Source organism: Camellia sinensis, chromosome 5, assembly GCF_055761805.1.
Source record: "Camellia sinensis isolate YWXY chromosome 5, ASM5576180v1, whole genome shotgun sequence".
Classification (NCBI taxonomy): domain Eukaryota; kingdom Viridiplantae; phylum Streptophyta; class Magnoliopsida; order Ericales; family Theaceae; genus Camellia; species Camellia sinensis.
In genome coordinates, this window is record NC_138965.1 from 207,320,277 (window position 1) to 207,340,566 (window position 20,290).

The following is a 20,290-nucleotide window of genomic DNA, read 5'->3' on the forward strand; positions in this document are numbered from 1 at the left end:
TAACAAATAGACAGCACGGATCATCTATTTGTGCTCAGGTTAGAATTGACAAGAGGCATATATAAGAGTATGAAGAGTTGATTAATATCCCACGTCCGATTATTAAATATATATATATATATATATATAATAATAGAAGGGTTCATTTGAAAATGTCTTTGAAATTAATGGTTTAGATCTATTTAATTTAAAAAGCAATGGCTCGGATTTATTCTTGAAAATGTCTCTCTCACAAACTATCTTTAATCGTTTAGATTTGTCCAATTTAAAAACAATGGTCTAGATTTTTCAATGATTCAGATTTGTTTACCTATCTACTCTCACCAACCCACTGCACTCTTTACATCAGGTAAGGCACTCTCACCAGGTAAGGCGCTCTTTATATCATATGAACAAAGCTCTGAGAAAGCTTTGAAGAAGGAAGCAAGCTCTGAAGAAGTAAGAACACAGCTCAATCGAAAGCTCTCTTCTTCACCATCACCAGGTAAGGCACTCTTCTCTCCTCACTTTCTTTTTGTATTTCCATTCATTTTTTTTACCTCTGTTTTTTTTTTTTTTTTTTTCCATCATCCCACCTTCAATTTGAATCTATATAACAACTGCTCAGATTTTTTTTACCTTCAGTTTGTTTTTTTCTAAAGCAAAAAAAAAAAAAAAAAAAATTCTGAAGCAAAAAATTTACTTACTCTGTATCTGAAGCAAAAAATTCGGAGGGTTAAGATGATTTGTTTGTTTTAGCTTTTTCCATTCAAAATTTCTTTATTTTAGCTTTTTCCCTCCAAAATTTTCATCTCTTTCTCTCCATTTTCCTCACTGGTTTTAGCAATCTCCAGCAACTCTTCATAGGTGACACTCCTATTCTTCTCTGCTCTTTCACTTTTCTGTAAATATTGAAATGGGTTAAAAATATGATGGATTTTGATTTCATTGAAGTGAGTTTATGATAGGCTGAAAGTTTACATTTTCTTTTTGTACGGTTGATAGGTTTATATATTTCTATTTCATGGATGAGTTTTATCAACTAATCTATGATTATAGATGGGTTTCGATTTTGGTTTTGATTTCTATAAAATTGTATTTTGGTTTTGTATTTTGAAATGGGTTTATATTTCGATTTTGGATTTTGGATTTTGGATTTCATTCTGAGGTCTGTTTGGTATTTTAGGTTCATATTTGTGGGTTTCATCAACTAAACCTATGAGGATTTTAGAAAATTATTGAATAAGAATTCTATGAGTAAATGGGTGCTGATGAAATAGGTGCTGATTTCAAAAAAAATTAGGATTGAAACATTAGCATTCTGTCTTTGGTTTGATTTTGTTGCATTATAGGGTTGTTTGCACCCTGTTAATTTTTCTTTTCTTAATTCATTGAGTAAATGTTATTGATTGTTTCTTAAGTCCTTGCATGCATTACAAAAGTGTTTTAGTGAGATGCCTTACTGAAAATGCATGTGAACCAAACTTTTTTCATACCTCATAACTAACTCTTATATTATTGATGAATTGAACAGTCTAATAGGGAAGTTTAAAAAACTCCATTAGAAGTATGCAAAGAGTGAGCATTTCTCCTTAGTTTTCCCTTTCCTTTTTTGTTTTGTTTTTGTTTTTTGTTTTGTTTTTTTTTTTTTTCTTTTTCTGATAGTATTGTGCATACAATGCACTGTATTCTAATACACGGTCACCTTTTGAAAAACTTGGCAAAAATTCTTTCCAAACTCTTAGCATTGGTGTTATTTGCAGATTTTCAGGTCACCTGGTAAACTGCTTGTGCCTGCTGTTTTTGGACGAGTCCAAGGTTTTTTTTTTTTTTTAAATACTGGCTCTCTTAAACTGTTTTTCAAGAATAGTATTATTGTTGCTTCATGAAGCCAATTTATGACATCTATTAAAGCATTCCAATTTATACATGAAACACAATTAATGAAATTTATTTTCTTTTACTCTCAACAAAGCTCTGTTGTTAGAATCGTACGATTCGATTCAATTCGGTGGGTAATCGATACAAAAGGGTTGTGTGAATTGCAAATAACTATGAATTGGAGGTGAATAGGTGAACCGAATTGTTGAATCGTGAATCAATTGGATTTGCTAAAATCGATGTTTTGCTTTCTTTTTTGGTTTTTTATTGTTAGATAAGGGTTCACAAAACCTTAATCAAAAGACCATTTTATTTTGCACCCTGTTTTTGGTGATAATAATTCCTATAATCTATTAAATGCTGCTATTGAGGATGAGCTTTAATGGCAAAAACAAAATGTTAAACATTTTAAAAATTTTATCAAATGTTAAACAAACTAAAATTTTGTATTTTGTTTTTTTCTTTAATAATCAATTGGGTTTCAACACCCACCTCTCTCTCTTTATCAAATAGGGGTTATGGAAAAATGGATTTCAAATTAAGAATGAATGTGAACCAAATTTTTATTGAGATGCCTTACTGAAAATGCATGTGAACCAAATTTTTTTCATACCTCATAACTAGCTCTTATATTATTGATAAATTGAACAGTCTAATAGGGGAGTTTAAAAAACTCCATTAGAAACATGCAAGGAGTGAGCTTTTCTCCTTGGTTTTCCCTTTCCTTTTTTGTTTTGTTTTTTGTTTTTTGTTTTTTGTTTTTTTTTTTTTTTTTTTTTGTTTTTTTTTCCTTTTTCTGATAGTATTGTGCATACAATGCACTCTATTCTAATACACGGTCACCTTTTGAAAAACTTGGCAAAAATTCTTAGTCTATTACATTACTCCCTTTTACATTTTTTATTTTCCTCCTCATCTTCTCCTCATCCTCACTGCAATTTTCATTCCCAAACTCTTAACATTGGTGTTATTTGCAGATTTTCAGGTCACCTGGTAAATCGCTTGTGCCTGCTATTTCTGGACGAGTCCAAGGTATTTTTTTTTTTTTAAAAAAAAGCTAGCTCTCTTAAACTGTTTTTCAAGAATAGTATCATTGTTGCTTCACGAAGCCAATTTATGACATCTATTAAAGCATTCCAATTTGTACATGAAACACAATTAATGAAATTTATTTTCTTTTACTCAATTAAATTCAATTCGGTGCGTAATCGATACGAAAGGATTGTGTGAATCGCAAATAACTATGAATCGGAGGTGAATCGGTGAACCGAATTGTTGAATCATGAATCAATTGGATTTGCTAAAATTGATGTTTTGCTTTCTTTTTTGGTTTTTTATTGTTGGATAAGGTTTCACAAAACCTTAATCAAAAGCCCATTTTATTTTGCACCCTGTTTTTGGTGATAATAATTCCTATAATCTATTAAATGCTGCTGTTAAGGATGAGTTTTAATAGCAAAACAAAAATGTTAAACAAACTAATTTTGTATTGTGTTTTTTCTTTAATAATCAATTGGGTTTCAACACCCACTTCTCTCTCTCTATCAAATGGGGGTCAAGAAAAAATAGATTTCAAATTAAGAATCATTTTTATTTCATCTTAGTTAAATGGGTTGAGACTTTTTATAATTATCAATGGTCATAATTATCAATAGTCATATTTTTACTCACCAAATATGGGTTGACAAAATGACAGTTTGTTAGAATTTTAAAATTTTTATCAAATGTCTCAAAATACAAAATAAAATTCTGTATTGTGTTTTTTTTTCTTTAATAATCAATTGGGTTTCAACACCCACTTCTCTCTCTCTCTCTCTCTCTCAAATAGAGGTTAAGGGAAAACGAATTTCATGTTAAGAATCATTTTTATTTCATCTTATGGGTTGAGACTCTCTTTAAAAAAAAATTCTTAAGCAAAAATCTCATTGAACCCTACCAATGACAATTACATTCGGACCACATTGAAATTGAAACATTAAAGAGTGTCTTTCTATTTCTATAAATATTGAAATGGGTTAAAAATATGATGGATTTTGATTTTGTTGCATTATAGGGCTGTTTGCACCCTGTTTTATTTTGTTGCATAATCCAAAGCCCATTTTATTTTGCACCCTGTTTTTTGTGATAATAATTCCTATAATCTATTAAATGCTGCTGTTGATGATGAGCTTTAATAGCAAAAACAAAAATGTTAAACATTTTTAAAAATTTATCAAATGTTAAACAAACTAAAATTTTGTATTGTGTTTTTTTCTTTAATAATCAATTGGGTTTCAACACCCACTTCTCTCTCTCTATCAAATGGGGGTTAAGGAAAAATGGATTTCAAATTAAGAATCATTTTTATTTCATCTTAGTTAAATGGGTTGAGACTCTATTTAATTATCAATAGTCATATTTTTACTCATCAAATATGGGTTGACAAAATGACGGTTTGTCAGAATTTTAAAAAATTTATCAATGTCTCAAATGTCTCAAAATAGAAAATAAAATTTTGTATTGTGTTTTTTTCTTTAATAATCAATTGGGTTTCAACACCCACTTCTCTCTCTCTATCAAATGGAGGTTAAGGAAAAATGAATTTCATGTTAAGAATCATTTTTATTTCATTTTATGGGTTGAGACTCTCTTTACAAAAAAATTCTGAAGCAAAAATCTCATTGAACCCTACCAATGACAATTACATTCGGACCACACTGAAAATGCAAAATTAGTAATTAAATTTCTATATTGAAGTTTTGTTAAAATTTTATGAGGTATGTAGTATAATTTATATTTTTTTATAATTTATTTATTTACTTTTTTTTTATGGCATACATTAGTTGTTAGTACGAAAAGTGAACAATACAATCCATAAGAATTTAACTGTTATCAATGCAAAATTACTATATAGAATCAACCACAAAATCATTTATTGCGATAGTTCTACATTTTGGCCAATAGAGAAAAATGATGAAGATTTCTATGATAGTATTTAAATTTTCTTCTATCATTTTTAATGTATACTGAAGACATAAAAAATTTATAATTTGCCTTCAATCCTGTAGTAGTTCAATTTCTCCATCTGTGATATACATACACATACGAACTTCTTAAAGTAGGTTGTTAAATAAAATATGTTATGAGGTTATTAATTCCAGGGCCGGCCCTGGGGCATAGGCCACAAGGCCATGCCTAGGGCCCCTCAAAATAGACTTAAAAAATGGGCCCCCTCTTGTTATAATTTAGTATAATATATTAGGTATGTTTTAAGCCTAAAAAAATTAAAAAAGGCCCAAACTAATTTAAAATAAATTGACCCATTAAAAAATTGAAAGGCCATTCAAAAAAATTAGCATTGTTATCCATTGAAAATAGACTCAAAAAAGGGTCTCTCTTATTATGGTTTAGTCTAATATATTAAGTATATTTTAGGTCCAAAAAAAATTAAGGAAGGCCCAAATTAACTTAAAATAAATTAATCTATTAAAAAATTGAAAGGCCCATTTAAAATAATTAGCATTGTTATTCATTGAAAATGATTTTACAAAAAAATTAGATTATGCAAATATGATTGATTTATTTGCTTCTAAAAATACAAGAAAAGTGATAATCAAGCGATACTTATTAGTTATTGTAATGTAATATTAATTATTTTTTGTGATTTTGATACAAATCTTTTGTCCTTTACGTTCAATTTTTTTTTTCATTCAATGAAAAAAAAATGTGAAGGGCCCCAAAAATTTATTAGTTATTATCGGCTTTGGGCCCCGGAAATCTCAAGGCCAGGCCTGATTAATTCTGCGTCAATTAATTTTTCTTTATGGCTATTATTAAAGCTCATTCTGCCTTCTTACAATTATATTCCATGTCAACAATCATTTTTATTTCATCTTAATCAAATGAGTTGAGGTTCTCATTAATCATTAATAGTCATATTCTTATTCGTCAAATATACAAAATATATTCATGTACATTTTTAGTATTGAAGAGTACTCTTACTAATTGTGTTTTTCATTTTATCTTTCTGTCTCAGATTTATTTAATTTTGCTTCTCAAGCAAATACTCAAGTTAGGAAGTCCCTCCCTTGCAATTCTTTATTAGTTCCTTGCTTTCTTTTTTGAATTGCAGTGGGTTAATGAATGTTCTGGATTAATGAATGAACTCTCTCAGATTTCTTTAATGCTCTGGAATTTTCATGTTTGGTCTTCGAATTTTCAATAATTAGATTACACATTAAGCTTTTAATGTTTGGTTTAGAAAGAAGTCTAATATAGTATGTATAGTTATGTATCTTGGTATACAGTTGTTCAATTTCTACAGAATACTATTTTTTTTATGTATTATTTTTTTTTTTATAGTTGGAACGTATGATGAATTATGTGAATGCTTATGTCTTTTCTTTTTTTTTAATAATGATATACAAGTTCATTTTTTATACTCATTTTATAGACCTAGTGATGTGTTAAAAAGATGATTGACCAGTCCTCTTCTTGACATATCACTGGACCTATAAAATAGGTCTAACTTAAATGATTTTGTTACAAGTTCATTTTTTAAAAAAAAAAATTTCAAGTTTATATTTAATTATCAACCAATCCTCTTCTTACCGTTACAAGTTCATTTATTCTTCATTTTATTTTATTTTTTTTACAAACATTTTGTTACATTTAATTTTGTAATATGATAGGTTTTTTTTTTTTTTTTTTTCATCTCTGTTAGGCTGTATTTGGATTTAGGATTTTAAAGGAATTTGTTGATTGAAAGGAAAATGAAACATTAAAAAGTTAACTCTTTTAATTTGATGACCCTTATTTTTTTTGCTTTTAGTGAACTGTTTTTAATTTGGTTTTTTATTGAATTGCTATTTTAAAATGTTTAGGCTTCTCTCTCTTTAAAAAGAGTCCAGTTTATTTAGCTTTTTCAATTTTGTTTTTGGAATTTTTCAAAAAAAAAAAAAGACTTTTTAAATGTTTATCAGGACTTTTGAAAAAACTTAAACTTATTTTAAAATTTTGTTGTAATAATTTTTTAATGATTTTTATGAGAGTATTACTCGAAGTAAATAAGCTACTGTGTAGTATAATTTTTTATGATGTGTATTGAAAAAGACATTTGTAATTATATAGATAATACAAAAGGTATTTGTAATTTTTCAGTTATAGTGTGGTAAGCCCTTTTATAAATTTTTATTGTAGTTTTTTTACTTATTTTGTTTTCACATTTTAAAATGCAAATTTAGTAATTAAATTTTTGTAATTAAGTTTGGCTAAAATTTTATTCATTAGTATAATTTATATTTTTTTTATAATTTACTTAGTTGTTAGTAGGAAAAATGGGCAATACAACCTTTGTCAATGCAAAGTTACTATATAGAACCAACCACAAAATCATGTATTGCAATAGTTCTACATTTTGGCCAAATAGAGAAAAATTATGAAGATTTCTATGAGAGTATCTAATTTTTCTTCTATCGTTTTTAATGCATATTGAAGACATAAAAAAATTATACTTTTCCTTCTATCCTGTAGTAGTTCAATTTCTCCATCTGTGATATTCATGCACAAACGAATTTCTTAAACTAGGTTATTAACTAAAATATGTTAGGAGGTTGTTAATTTTGTAGCGATTAATTTTTCTTTATGGCAATTATTAAACCTCATTTTGCCTTCATATAGCTATCTTTGTCAAATTTACATAACCAGGCACTTTTAGGTTGAGACACCATTGATCTTCAACTGCTAATTATGGACAACATTATTATTTTTGGTCACGTAAGTTGTTTTCTTTTTTATTTATTTGAAAAAAAAAACATTTTTCCTACAAGCAAAAGTCAAATTTCTTTTCTTTTCATTATTTTTTATCTAATTCCTCATAACAAAATGTTCTTTTCTTATAATTTACAGATGGATGGAGACGTACGTCGAACTGTAATATTGACTCCTTTTACTCATTTTCTTACATGTATAATTTTTTTTTTTTTTTTACCTCTAATTCTTTTGTATTTTTAGGTCCAATTTCTTCAAGAAAAAAATGTTAATGTTGTTATCCATGATGAGCGTGACCTTAATGTCATCCGTGTTCGAGAGGTAATAGATTTTTTTGTTTCAAAACACCGTATACACGGTGTATGGGGAAGAGATATTCGTCGCTGTCCGTACTCCTTTCGTCCAAGCTCCGAATCTACCCGATCGACCTGAGAACACAACGGCGGTAAGCTACCCGGTGGTGTGTTGCCGGAAAACCCCTCTGACGATTAAGTTAGCACATACTCAAGGAGAAAGAGAGAGAAGCTGAATGAATGTAAGTTTATCTCACCAAATGATGTTCCATCCCCAGCATGGAGGGCACGGTCATGCTTATATACTTTCTGCTCTCAGCTCTGCGCCCATTAGTCTGTTGATACGTGGAGCTGCTCTCTTATCTGTCAACACGAATCTAGCTAACACCACCTAATCAAACCGCCAGACAATATTAGCGGGAACAAGGCAGCCCGGCGGCATCACCTCGGCCTCCTCCAACCGTGCCACGTAACAAGTCCAAGGGCACGGCTCGCCGAACTCCATCACACCAGAGCTCGGTGTAGACGTCCCCGAACGTCCCGGGAGGATGAGTCCCGTTCTGTTCATTTGGGCTCACTACAGTTCAGGACTCAATGTCACGATCCTGTATCTAATCTCGCAGAGTGCAATGCAAGACCGATGAAATCATCAAAGAGTCCAAATCTAGCAAATCGTTTTTTAAAACAGATATTTTGAAAGAAGTGCCAAGCATGGACTGCTTTGCTAGATACAGAGTCGCCACCTAAATATTTTTATTTTGGGAAATTTAGGAAACCCTGACTCGTTGCCTAAGGCCACGTGTCCGTCATCAACAAAGTTGCCTCGGCTCGGGAACTTGGATACGATTGGGGAAGGTCACTTCGTGAGCACCCCCGCTCGCCCGATTAAAGATCGGCCTCTACTAACCATGATATCTAGTTTTGAAAACATTATGCGTTCTTATTTCGGTTATTAGCCTAGATTTACTATGTGATGCGCACAGCATACAAATATAGACTGGATCGCCTGAATTGGAACAACACATCTCACGTTTGTTTTGAAAATGATTTGCTCCTCGCAAGTAGGCTTAAAATGCAGACTTTGCCACCCTCGGGTGGGCTTAGAAAACAAGATGATTTGCCACTCTCAAGTGGACTTAAAACTCACAATTGATGAATTGTTCCAATCCAAATAACCCAACCTTCACCCACAAGCATTCAGGCAGGTATACCACGTAAGCACGTAGCCTCATGGTAAGCATGCTATCATGGCAGTCACTCACACACATGCAAGGATGCTAAAGCATAAACACTTACCGAGTACTCCAAGCCAAAACAGAAACTAATTAGAAATTATGCATGAATCCTAACTATGCTAGAATGCCTAATGCAACACATGCAAAATGCTACTACAATAGGCTCGGCTATTCTACAATGGCATGTGAAATGCTACAACTAACACGTATTCAACTCGAAATTAAAATACAATGCAGTTAGTATGATGCGCCGAGCCCGGTGCATGCAAGACAGATGAATGATGCAAACATGCAAGCATAAGTATGCTAATTGAAACATGCCCTAATCTAACTATCATAAGCTGGTAAATAAAAGAGAGAAAGACGTGGGGTTGGAAGACATACATCACACGCACGCACACTTATTACAATTGTGCCCTCGCTCGGAGGGTCCGAATAAATAATACAGTCCGAATAAGTACAAAATCCTAATTAATTAACAACTTAACTAGAAAAGCGGATAAATTAGCATGCAAGCTATGGACCGCCTCAGCTCTGTTCCGAATGATGAATGATGCATATTCGAGTTGCCTTGCGCGGAAATCCATTGCGATGTCCCGATTCGCCTCTGTTTACACTTAATCCCGGAATGCTGTGCGAAGCTCCAGAAGGCTGTTGATTTCTGATTTGCTGCAACAGAGAGCAAGAAAGGGGCATGGCAAAGTATTTTCACATATGTATGCATGATTACTCTTCAGGGAGTGTAGTCCTCGATCCTCGTGCCACCAATCACGTATCTCGATGCATGATGGCCGAGGAGTCGAATTGCACAACTCGATGTGAAATGAATGCACATGAAAACACAACAAGACCTAAACTCCATCATGGGTAATCCGGAGCGTCGGCGACCGAGAATTGAGACACGTTCCGTCACTCGGAGCATGAAACGTCCCTCGTTTCCCGTGCTTGGGCTAACTCCTATCCCAAACACGATGCGAATGAGATGGCATACACAATGCGACTAACATACAATCTAGCATACGCAATACTATGAAATGACATACACAATGCTTGATGTAACATGGCATACACAATGCTCTACCATGTAACCTAGCATACGCAATGCTATGAACTGAAATGGCATACACAATGCATGATGGACTTACACCAACATGAGTGGACCTCAGCCACATCCACATCAGTGGCCATTAGATGAAAATGAGACAATCGAAATGCGTGCACACATGCACAAATACCAAGGACCGAACCTAAGGCGTGGAATGCCACTCTACCAAAGCATGGCAAGGATGAAACATGACATGGAATAGCATAAATTACAGCTCTAAAACAGCATGAAATATGGTCCTGAAACATGCAAATATGTCACACAATGCAAGCTAGGGGGCCCGGGTACCGAAACTAGTGAAGTGCGTTACACTAGAGGTACCCAAAGCAATGCACCAAAGGCTAAACCAACCCCAAACAGACCCTAGGCAGGTCTAAAACAGTGAGGAAATGGCCTAAAATGATGGCTCGGAATGCAACGGAATGGAGCTCATTCAATGGTCGGTAAATGAGGCATGCAAGCCCGACTCTCAAACGCATTTAAAGAGATGAAAACGTGGCAATATGGAATTCAAACAAGCTCTGAAATGTGATGAATAATAGGCTTAAAACATGAACACACCTCAGAATATGCATGCAATGAAACTCCAAAATCGAAGCTAAGCATGGACCTTGAACTACAAGCATACAAAACTAACATCATTTAATCACAAGACCCAAAAACAGAGCTAGGGAAGTCCAAAATAAGCATATTATCAGTTTATGACATGGTCAAAAAGTGCTAAAATCAAGGGCCCACAAAGCATGCAAAGAAAGCTAGTGAACCATGAGTTGTTCTACAACTATATGACGCATGTGAAAGCTCATTAAACCAGCCAAAAAAAGATGTATTCCATGCCAAAATATGCCCAAATAACCACTGAAACTCAGTCAATGCATGCAAAAATGATGAGCTCCTTTGAAAGGCCATGCAAGGGGTTACTCTACACCTATATGATGGACACATAAAAGGTCAAAACCACCTCTAGAAATGAGTTATGACAACCTTAAAACTCACCAAATAGGCCCTGGAATTGGTCTAGGAAGCATGCAATGAAAGGTCCCTTTGAAAGGCCTTGAATAGGATTGCTCTACACATGCATCATAGACATAAAATATGGCAAAATGGGCTCCGGACAGAGCTAATTCAGACCATAAAACTCACAAAATAAGGCCTGAAATGTGACTTCACAACATGAAAAATAGATCTCCTTTGGAAGGCCAACAATGCTAGTAAAGAGAATGAGGGGTGAGAGGGTCACCCCTCTATGATTTTGGAGCTCAAAGACACATTAAAGCCACTGAAAGCCAGTGGATTTTCAGTGGCTAAGAGGCCAAAACAAGCCCGATGCAAATGCTCAAATGCATGGCTCAAAGCATGAGGAAATGAAGCATGCAAGGAAGAAGATGACTCCAAACAGAAAAGTTACCTCAATCAAACTTAAAGAGGAGGTCAAAAAAAAACTTTTTCTAGTTTATGGAAAATCTCGAAAATGCTCACAAGTGGAGCTAAGATATGATGCAAAATAAGCCTACAAAGAGGGATAGAGCATACAAGGAGGTAGATGGCCTCAAACAGAAAAGTTTCCTTAATCAAACTCCAAGAGAAGCTCAAAATAAGACACTTTTCAGTTTATGAGAAAGTCCATAAATGCTTGCAAATAAGGCTAATCAATGGAGCAAAACAATGCAAAAAATGGAGAAATAAAGACTCACCCTTGTAGACAATGACTCCAGCAGCTTCTGGACCAAGTTGGTAAACCTTCAACATTTGCAAATCGGCCCTAAGATGCTTGGATGGATGGTGGAGGTGTTGTGCTAGGGGTTGGTGTGCAAATGGTGCAAGAATATTAGGGTTTTGGAGCTCAAGTGTAGAGATATAGAGAGAGAGGTGTATAAGCTCTAACCAAAAGGTTCAACCCTTGCAATGGAAGCTCAGCCCCTCCTTTATAGAGGAGAGGCTCTAAAGCTTCTTAAGGAAGCTAAAAACCAAGCTCAAAGATCCTCCATACACGCGTATGGAAGATCACTTCTGAGGCTTCCAGCTGGCACAGTTGGCTTACACTCAAAGAGACCAAAAAGCAGGAAGCAGGCCAACCAGTTAAGGTGGTCGGCCGACCAGTCCCCCTGGTCGGCCGACCAGGGGTCAAAAGGTTCAATGAGAAATGCTGGCTGGCCACCCCAGAAAGGTGGCCTCCCAGATGAGTGCAACACAGCTGTATGGTAAAAAACCAGAAAATGTGACCTAGAAGAGAGAAAAACCAACTTTTTAGCAAGGTTCAAAAGGGTCAAGAAGAATTACTGGTCGGCCTACCCATATTGGTGGCCTCCCAGATGAGCACAACACAATGGTGGTATGAAAAACCAGAAATTATGGCTCAAAAGTGAGAAAAACTAGCTTTCTGTCAGAAAAATCGACTTTAGGAGAGAGAAAAAGAGAAAACTGGTTTCCAAGGGAAAAAGGTGGCCTCCCACCATACTACCACCTCCCTAACAATGAAAAAAGGGTCCCTACCAAAAATGGACCAAGACGGATGCAAAACGAGGGTTTGGGGGCCAAAACGCGCAGTCCGAGGCCCCGAAAACAGGCTGTTAGGCACCGGAAGTGGCGTATGACCACATAGGTGGTCTCCCAGGCCACAGTGTCCCTCTAAAGGGAGGAAATAAGGTGTGTGCTAAAAACCAGAGCAAACGGAAGTAATTAAGTGGTCCCGAACCGAGGCACACGGTCGACGGCTCCGCAAATCGAAAACTGGGCTCCAAATGGGAAAAATAGCCTACGACCACGAAACGTAGCCTACGGCCACTGAGAGATGGTCTACGAGACCTCTCCCTCCCTTCGGGAAGAGAAAACAGAGAAAACAGAACCCGATTCGCAAACTGAGGCAAAGCACAAAAGAGCCCCGAAGTCTGGTAGGCAAGGCTCGCAGTCGAGATTCTGCAACTTCAGAACGAGCACAATATGCATCATCACCAAGCGCTCAATTGGTGACGTCTGAGTCTTAAGTCGGTCAAAAATGGGGTGTCTACACTCGGTAGCATTCCGGTAAGACCGAGTTCCAGACCGGTTAAGCCGGTATTCTGAAGACCTTCCCTGCCGAGCTAAATGTGCGAACCACGATACCTGGGTTAGCATACAATCATCTCGGCCAAATTAGCTCGGCCCAAACATGGGACTTGGGCCTCAACCGAGCAAGACCAACTCTTGGAGAAGCCCAAGTTAGCTCGGCCTAAAACATGCGACCTGGGCCTCAACCGAGCAACACCGACTCTGGGCAGGCCCAAGTTAGCTCGGCCCTTTTTCTGCTCGACATCTACCACGGCCCAAAAGCCAGATTATAAATCTCCCTCTCACACCGTATATTCTTATTTATATATTTTTTAAAAACTTTCTACATATATTTTTTTATTTTTTGTAGGCAAAGGAAAAGGAAATTGCCAAGGCATTGTTGAAGAAAAATGAAAAAACCACCGTTTCGGGCAAGGGAAAGGAAAATGCATGTTCAGTAGTATGGTTCTTCAACATTTCCATTTAAAGTTCTTTTTTTGAAATATTTATTTTGGACCATGAACCTCGATTATTTATTTATTTATTTATTTTTAAATGTAAAATGGACATACTACTTGCACAGTGACATATACTATTTTATAGTAAACTGTTTCATGTAAATTTGTGAAATATTTTTTTTTTTGAAGCATGCTAAAATAGCATTTGCACAAAAACATTATATTTGTTTTAAATTATTATTATTTTTTTTTTGGCTTTTTGCTATTAACATGAACATCTACAAGAGAAGAAAAAATGAATAGAACAAAAAAGGAATGAGGGGGGGAGGGATACAGAATGAAAAAGTTTTTAATTTTTTTACAAAATATTAGAAGGAAAGGGAATTAAGATAAAGTAAATTAATAGAAATGATAAATGAAGAGAAAAGTATAAAACAGTAGATGATAATATTCATAGTTTAGGCACCTTATGAAATTAATCTTCATGTTTTAGGCACATACAATAATGTTATATCGAAAGCTGCATTGGCTCAATGTACACGGCGAGAACGCGAAAGAAATGATAAGGCAAGCTCTTCATATCAATTGGGACAATGTTCGCGACGTGAACGAGAGAAATCGAGAGAATTGACTCCACCAAGCACAACTAATACTCCACTGACTCAGAAATGAGTAATGTTTACACATCTTACTTCGCCAAGCACATCCTTAGCTTTACAAAGGAATTGGTAAAACATTATATTTAATTCTACGGATGCATATTCTTATTGTTAAGATTTTATTTTATAAATTTTATTTTGTACACAACAAATATTTGTAGGCCTACTCATGCAAGCCCATTCCTCCATGAGACTAGGAATATCGGTGTTGTTATTCGCGATGAGTGCAATTTTAATATTATCCGCAATTCTAAGGTAAGTAGAAAAATCAAGTTCAACATATTCTTTTTTCGTAATCTTAATAAATTTTATAAATACATGTTCTTTTTTCGTATTCTGAATAAATTTTATTTATTTTTGGTAGGCATAGGAAAAGGAAAAGACCAAGGCAATGTCTAAAGGAAAAGAAAAGGCAACTTCTTTTGACAAAGGAAAGGAAAATGCATGTCTAATGGTATATATTTAACATTTTAAAAAAAATATTTATCGAGTAAAACAAAGCCAATCATATTGTTAAAGTGAACATTGATCATGTATGTTTTTAAAATTTTAAACTGTGTTGTCAATTTTTTTTGTGTGCTCTTTGTTTTCTGTACACTCAAACAAAGTATATTTAGCTCTCTTTAACATTTCCAAAAAAATAACTATAACCTTTATAAACTCCAAAAAAAACTTTATAACATCTAAGCAAAAGCACATAGGAACATAGGCATAGAAAATATTTTTAATTTTCTTAAAATTATCATAAGGCAAGAAGAAAGAGAAAACAATAATTAAAAAACAAATTGTTATATCACAAGGCATGAAGAGGGAAAATGAAGCAAAATGGAAAAGGAAGTAAGACAAAGAAAATGTAAAAATATTCTTGAAATTATCACAAGGCAGGAAGAAAAAGTAAAATATAATTAAAATAATAAAATTATTGAATCAAGAAATAAAATAGTATACGATAATATTTGTATTTTAGGTATCAATGATATAATGTTCACATTTTAGGCACACAATAACAATGTTATATCAAAAGCTATATTGGCCCAACGTGCACGGCGAGAACGGGAGAAATCAAGAAAATGTATTCAACCGAGACAAACTTCTTTAATACCGTGTCGTCGTAGTCGTTCTTGCTTGGAACTAGGAACAAAGGCAACTGAGGATACTCAGTCTGCTCAAAAATGAACAATGGTTGCACATCCTTCCATATGTTCGTTCTCAATGCCAAGCACATCTTTAGCTCCACAAACGAATTGGTAAAAGACTGTGTTTAATTCTTCAAATACATACTCCTACTATGGATGGATGAAAAATTAGTAAAATCATCTCCAAACCGTCCTCTATTCGGAACATGTTGTTCAAAATGGAAGGCTAAGCTTCCTCCGCTTATTACACCCCATTCACTTCTTCAAGCATTATATGATGAGAATGATGATAAATCAAAATCGTTTCGACGTTATACTCGAGTGTACAATGCAACCAATGCTTTTACAAGTCTTGGTGCTAGATTAGATCCAAGAGTACTTACTGGAAGAGGCCCTACATCATTCACTATCCATGGGGAATTGCGACATCGAACAGGATCACTACTACCACAATCAGGGCAAGATGCAACTTATGCGCAATTGTACATTTATGACCCTGATTCAGCTTTAGAAGTTCGCAATCGTAGAAATCCTCAATTAAGAAGAGATGTTCTAAAAACTATTCAAGATAGTTTATTACAGGTTAATGCATTCGTTGCTAAATTTCGCTAGGCTCATGCAATTTTAAATCAATTAGCCTTGACAGGACGAAATTTGCCTGCTCATCTCCACTACAGTTCATTGACAGATCGACGACGGTATAACCTACCAACTATAGATGAGATTGCAGTTGTAATACCAGGTGATGGAACCAAGGTTAGTGGAATGAGAGATGTTATCTTACATCTACAAGGAAATAATGAGCTAATGCAAATCAATGAATGTCACCCAGCATATTTGCCATTACATTATGTTTTATTATTTCCACTTGGTGAGCTTGGATGGGAACCTGAGATGAAACTGTGGGATGTTCAACATGATCGGCTTACTCAAATGGATTTTTATAGTTATCATTTGTTTGAACGACCCACAGAGTATTCAATAATTTTGAGAGCTGAAAAATTGTTCCAAGAGTTTTTGGTTGACGCTTGGGCCACAACTGAACAAAATAGGTTGACTTACTACAAGCTTAATCAAGGGAAAATCTGTGCTGAACTTTACTTAGATTTGACAGATATTGATCCATATGACCTTCAACCCAATCAAATTGGTCAAAGGTTTGTTTTGCCATCTTCATTTCCTGGAGGTCCTAGACACATGTTTGAAATCTTTCAAGACTCAATGGCTATCACACGATACAACCAACATCTAGACATTTTTCTCACCATGACTGCAAATCCTAATTGGCCAGAAATTACTTCGGCATTATTACCGCACCAAAAGCCTATTGATTCTCCTGATTTAATTGCCCGTGTTTTTTAGTTAAAGAGAAAGTGCTTGATGAAGGAGATAGAAACAAACCGAGTGTTTGGTAATAAAGTTGTGCATGTTTTTACAGTTGAATTCCAAAAACGAGGACTTCCTCATATGCATGCACTTCTATTTCTTAAGGGTCCAGACAAAATTCGGACATGTGCTCAAGTAGACAAATTGGTTTGTGCAGAATTTCCAGATCCAAAAGATGAACCTATGTTTTTTGAAACTATCAAGTGTTGTATGGTACATGGACCATGTGGTGCTCTAAATCCACAAGCACCATGTATGGAAAATGGCAAATGCACTAAGAGATACCCTCAAGCGTTCGCAAAAACAACTACTATGGATCAAGATAGATATCCTATCTATCGTCGTCGCAATAATGGTCAAGTTCATATTGTGAGAGGGAAAGAAGTTGATAACAGAGACATCGTATCATACAATGCATATCTTTCTAAACGTTTCAACTGTCACATAAACGTGAAAGTTTGTGCTGAAATGAGATGTGTCAAGTATATACACAAATACATTTACAAGGGTTATGATCGTACAACGATGGTGTTGGGATTGATAAATGAGATCTAACAATATCTCGATGAGAGGTATATTGGACCTCCAGAAGCTGCTTGGAGAATATTTGGACATCCATTACATGCTGAGATACCAACAGTTGTACATTTAGCACTTCATTTACCTGGAATGCACCGCGTTCTTTTTAATCCTGATGAATCATTAGAATCAATTGTTTCTACAGCTGGCCAACAAATGTCAACTCTTACTGGTTTTTTTGCATGTTGCGCTTCTATGGAAGATGAATGTCCATTCACTTACCAAGAATTTTCATAATATTTTGTTTGGCTTAATTCAGAAAAGAGATGAAAACCATGGCAGCAGGGCTATGCAATCGGTAGAATGTACTTTGCTAGCCTTAATTGTGGTGAGAGATTTTATTTGCGTTTGTTATTAACTGTTGTCAAAGAACCAAAATCATTTCAGTGCTTACGCACGGTCAACAATGTTTTGCATGATACGTTTAAATCAACATGTGCTGCAAGATGACTTTTAGAAGATGATGAAGAATGGATACAATGCCTTAAAGAGGCTGCAGTTATGAAAACTGGTTATCAATTAAGGAAATTGTTTACTATTATTCTTACGTAGTGCTCTCCACTACAACCATATGTATTATGGAATCAATTTTCAATGCATATATGTGATGATCTTGCACATAAGATTCAAACATTGTTTGCCATTTCTGAACCAATTGAGACTCAAATTGAAGATTATGGTCTATATCTTTTGAATCAAATGCTCCAAGAATCAGGAAAAAGTTTAATTGACTTCCTGCCAATGCCACAACCTTCTACAAATTAGAGTACAGTAGTTGGTAACAGGTTGATATTCAAACATCAACAACTGCAGAATGAGGCACAACAGGCAGATATAGAAATTATTATTGATCGTCTCAACGATGATCAACGAACAGCTTATGATGCAATCACTTCCTCAGTCTTTGAAAATAAAGGAACTATTTTCTTTTTGAATTGAGGTACCAAAACAAGGAAAACGTTTTTGTACAATGCGATTGCATTGAAGTGTCGTAGCGTTGGCCATATTGTTATTACTGTGGCTTCATCTAGAATTGCATCATTGTTATTGGTAGGAGGTTGTACTGCTCATTCAACATTTTCCATTCCGTTGGATGTATTGGAAAATTCAATTTGTGGATTTAGCAAGCAATCATTACAAGCAGAATTGTTTAGAGAAACAAAACTTATAATCTGCGATGAAGTTCCTATGCAGCATAGACATTGTGTTGAGGCAGTTGATCGCACACTTCGGGACACTTGTGATAGTGAAAAGCCATTTGGGGGTATCACTGTTGTTCTTGGTGGAGATTTTCAGCAAATCTTACCAATTATAACCAAAGGAGTTCGTGAGCAAATTGTGAATGCATCATTAAGACACTTTTTTCTATGGAAGGATATACATGTTCTGTCTTTAAATTTGAACATGCGCTTGAATCATGCAAATCTTCGAAATGCTAATTTTGCAAACTTCTTGATGGAGGTAATATTTCTTCAAAGTTTTTCTCTATTATATGGTTCTTTTAAATTGACGAAATACATTTACATTTATGTACTTTAATTGATTTTTCTTACTATTTTATTTATTTATTTTCATAAATAGATTGGGACTAATCCTCAAGAAATTATTAAACTTCCATCAACAATACACAAATGCCAAGATCTAAAAGACATAATCTCAGTAGTTTATCCGCAACTGGATATGGCAATGACATCGACTGCCACATTTTTAACTGAACGTATAATTCTTTCTGCACGGAATGATGATGTCAGTGCCATTAATACTGCAGCATTGAATATTTTTTCCGGTAACACACATACTTATTTGGCAGCAGACAAGATGTCTGAAGATGATGAAATTGATCATACTATAATAAATAAATATCCTAATGAATATTTAAATTCATTAGATCCTCCTGGGCTACCGGCTTTTAAGCTAGAGTTGAAAGTGGGTTGTCCCATAATGTTGTTAAGAAATATTGCACCAAAAGATGGACTGTGCAATGGCACAAGATTGATGGTTTCTAGAAGCAATACTCGCATAATTGAAGCTCAAATTTTAACTAGAGAAAAATTTGACAATTTGGTATTTATACCAAGGATATCCTTGACGCCGTCTTCTTCAGAAATGCCTTTCCGAATGACAAGACGTCAATTTCCAGTTCGATTGGCATATGCCCTGACCATTAATAAATCTCAAAAGCAATCTGTGAAATTTGTTGGAGTTGATTTGCGCACACCAGTGTTTAGTCATGGGCAATTGTATGTGGCCCTATCCAGATGCACATCTTTTGATCATATATGTGTCCTCCTTCCTAATGATGAGTCAGATTCTACTACAAATATTGTTTATCCTGAAATTTTGTTATAGTGTTACTTATGGATCAAACCACTTTTGTCAAAAGGTACAATTTATTTATTGATAAATTTGTTTCTATTGATTACAAATTGTTATTTTAAAAATATTTTACTATATGTGTCGACTTTTGTAGGATTGGGTTAAAAAATATATGGAGCTCAAAAAGATAAATACAATTAGATTGCTTCGATGAGGATGTAACAAGGTAATTTCAATTTGAAAGTGTTTTGATATATTTATATAAATTTTCTTTTACTAATATACTAACTTTTTTTATTTTCATAAATTAGTAGATTGTAGTGCTTACTCTTTACTGGGGATACATACAAGTTGATACAAGGACTTTTTGGAAAGTGATGAGGCGCTCCTAGGTTTTCTAAAAAAGAACGAGTTTGAATCTTATATTTATTTTTGTGAAAAGCGTACATATGATAGCTACGATTCATATTTTGTAAAGTTTCCGATCG

The 20,290-nt window shown here is 34.4% G+C and overlaps 2 protein-coding genes across 2 annotated transcripts; both read left to right on the forward strand.

The window, feature by feature from the left end:
• Positions 1-15,677: 15,677 nt before the first annotated feature.
• LOC145792048 (uncharacterized) lies at positions 15,678-16,883 on the forward strand. Its single transcript, XM_082872531.1, has 2 exons — positions 15,678-16,034; positions 16,134-16,883. The coding sequence occupies exons 1-2, from the start codon at positions 15,678-15,680 to the stop codon at positions 16,881-16,883; spliced, it is 1,107 nt and encodes a 368-aa protein (XP_082728657.1).
• A 336-nt stretch (positions 16,884-17,219) lies between these two features.
• Positions 17,220-19,835, forward strand: LOC145792049 (uncharacterized). The gene is made up of 4 exons (XM_082872532.1): positions 17,220-17,389; positions 17,480-17,658; positions 18,541-18,947; positions 19,068-19,835. Exons 1-4 carry the CDS (start codon positions 17,220-17,222, stop codon positions 19,833-19,835), a joined length of 1,524 nt encoding a protein of 507 aa, XP_082728658.1.
• Positions 19,836-20,290: the final 455 nt, after the last annotated feature.

Coding starts and splice junctions, on each gene's coding strand:
- LOC145792049 (XM_082872532.1), top strand. CDS start 17,220: ATGGATCAAGATAGATATCCTATCTATCGTCGTCGCAATAATGGTCAA. Junction 17,390..17,479: donor GCTGAAATGAGATGTGTCAA/GTATATACACAA, acceptor TCTCGATGAGAG/GTATATTGGACCTCCAGAAG. Junction 18,948..19,067: donor TTGCAAACTTCTTGATGGAG/GTAATATTTCTT, acceptor TTTCATAAATAG/ATTGGGACTAATCCTCAAGA.
- LOC145792048 (XM_082872531.1), top strand. CDS start 15,678: ATGGATGAAAAATTAGTAAAATCATCTCCAAACCGTCCTCTATTCGGA. Junction 16,035..16,133: donor ACCCTGATTCAGCTTTAGAA/GTTCGCAATCGT, acceptor AAATTTCGCTAG/GCTCATGCAATTTTAAATCA.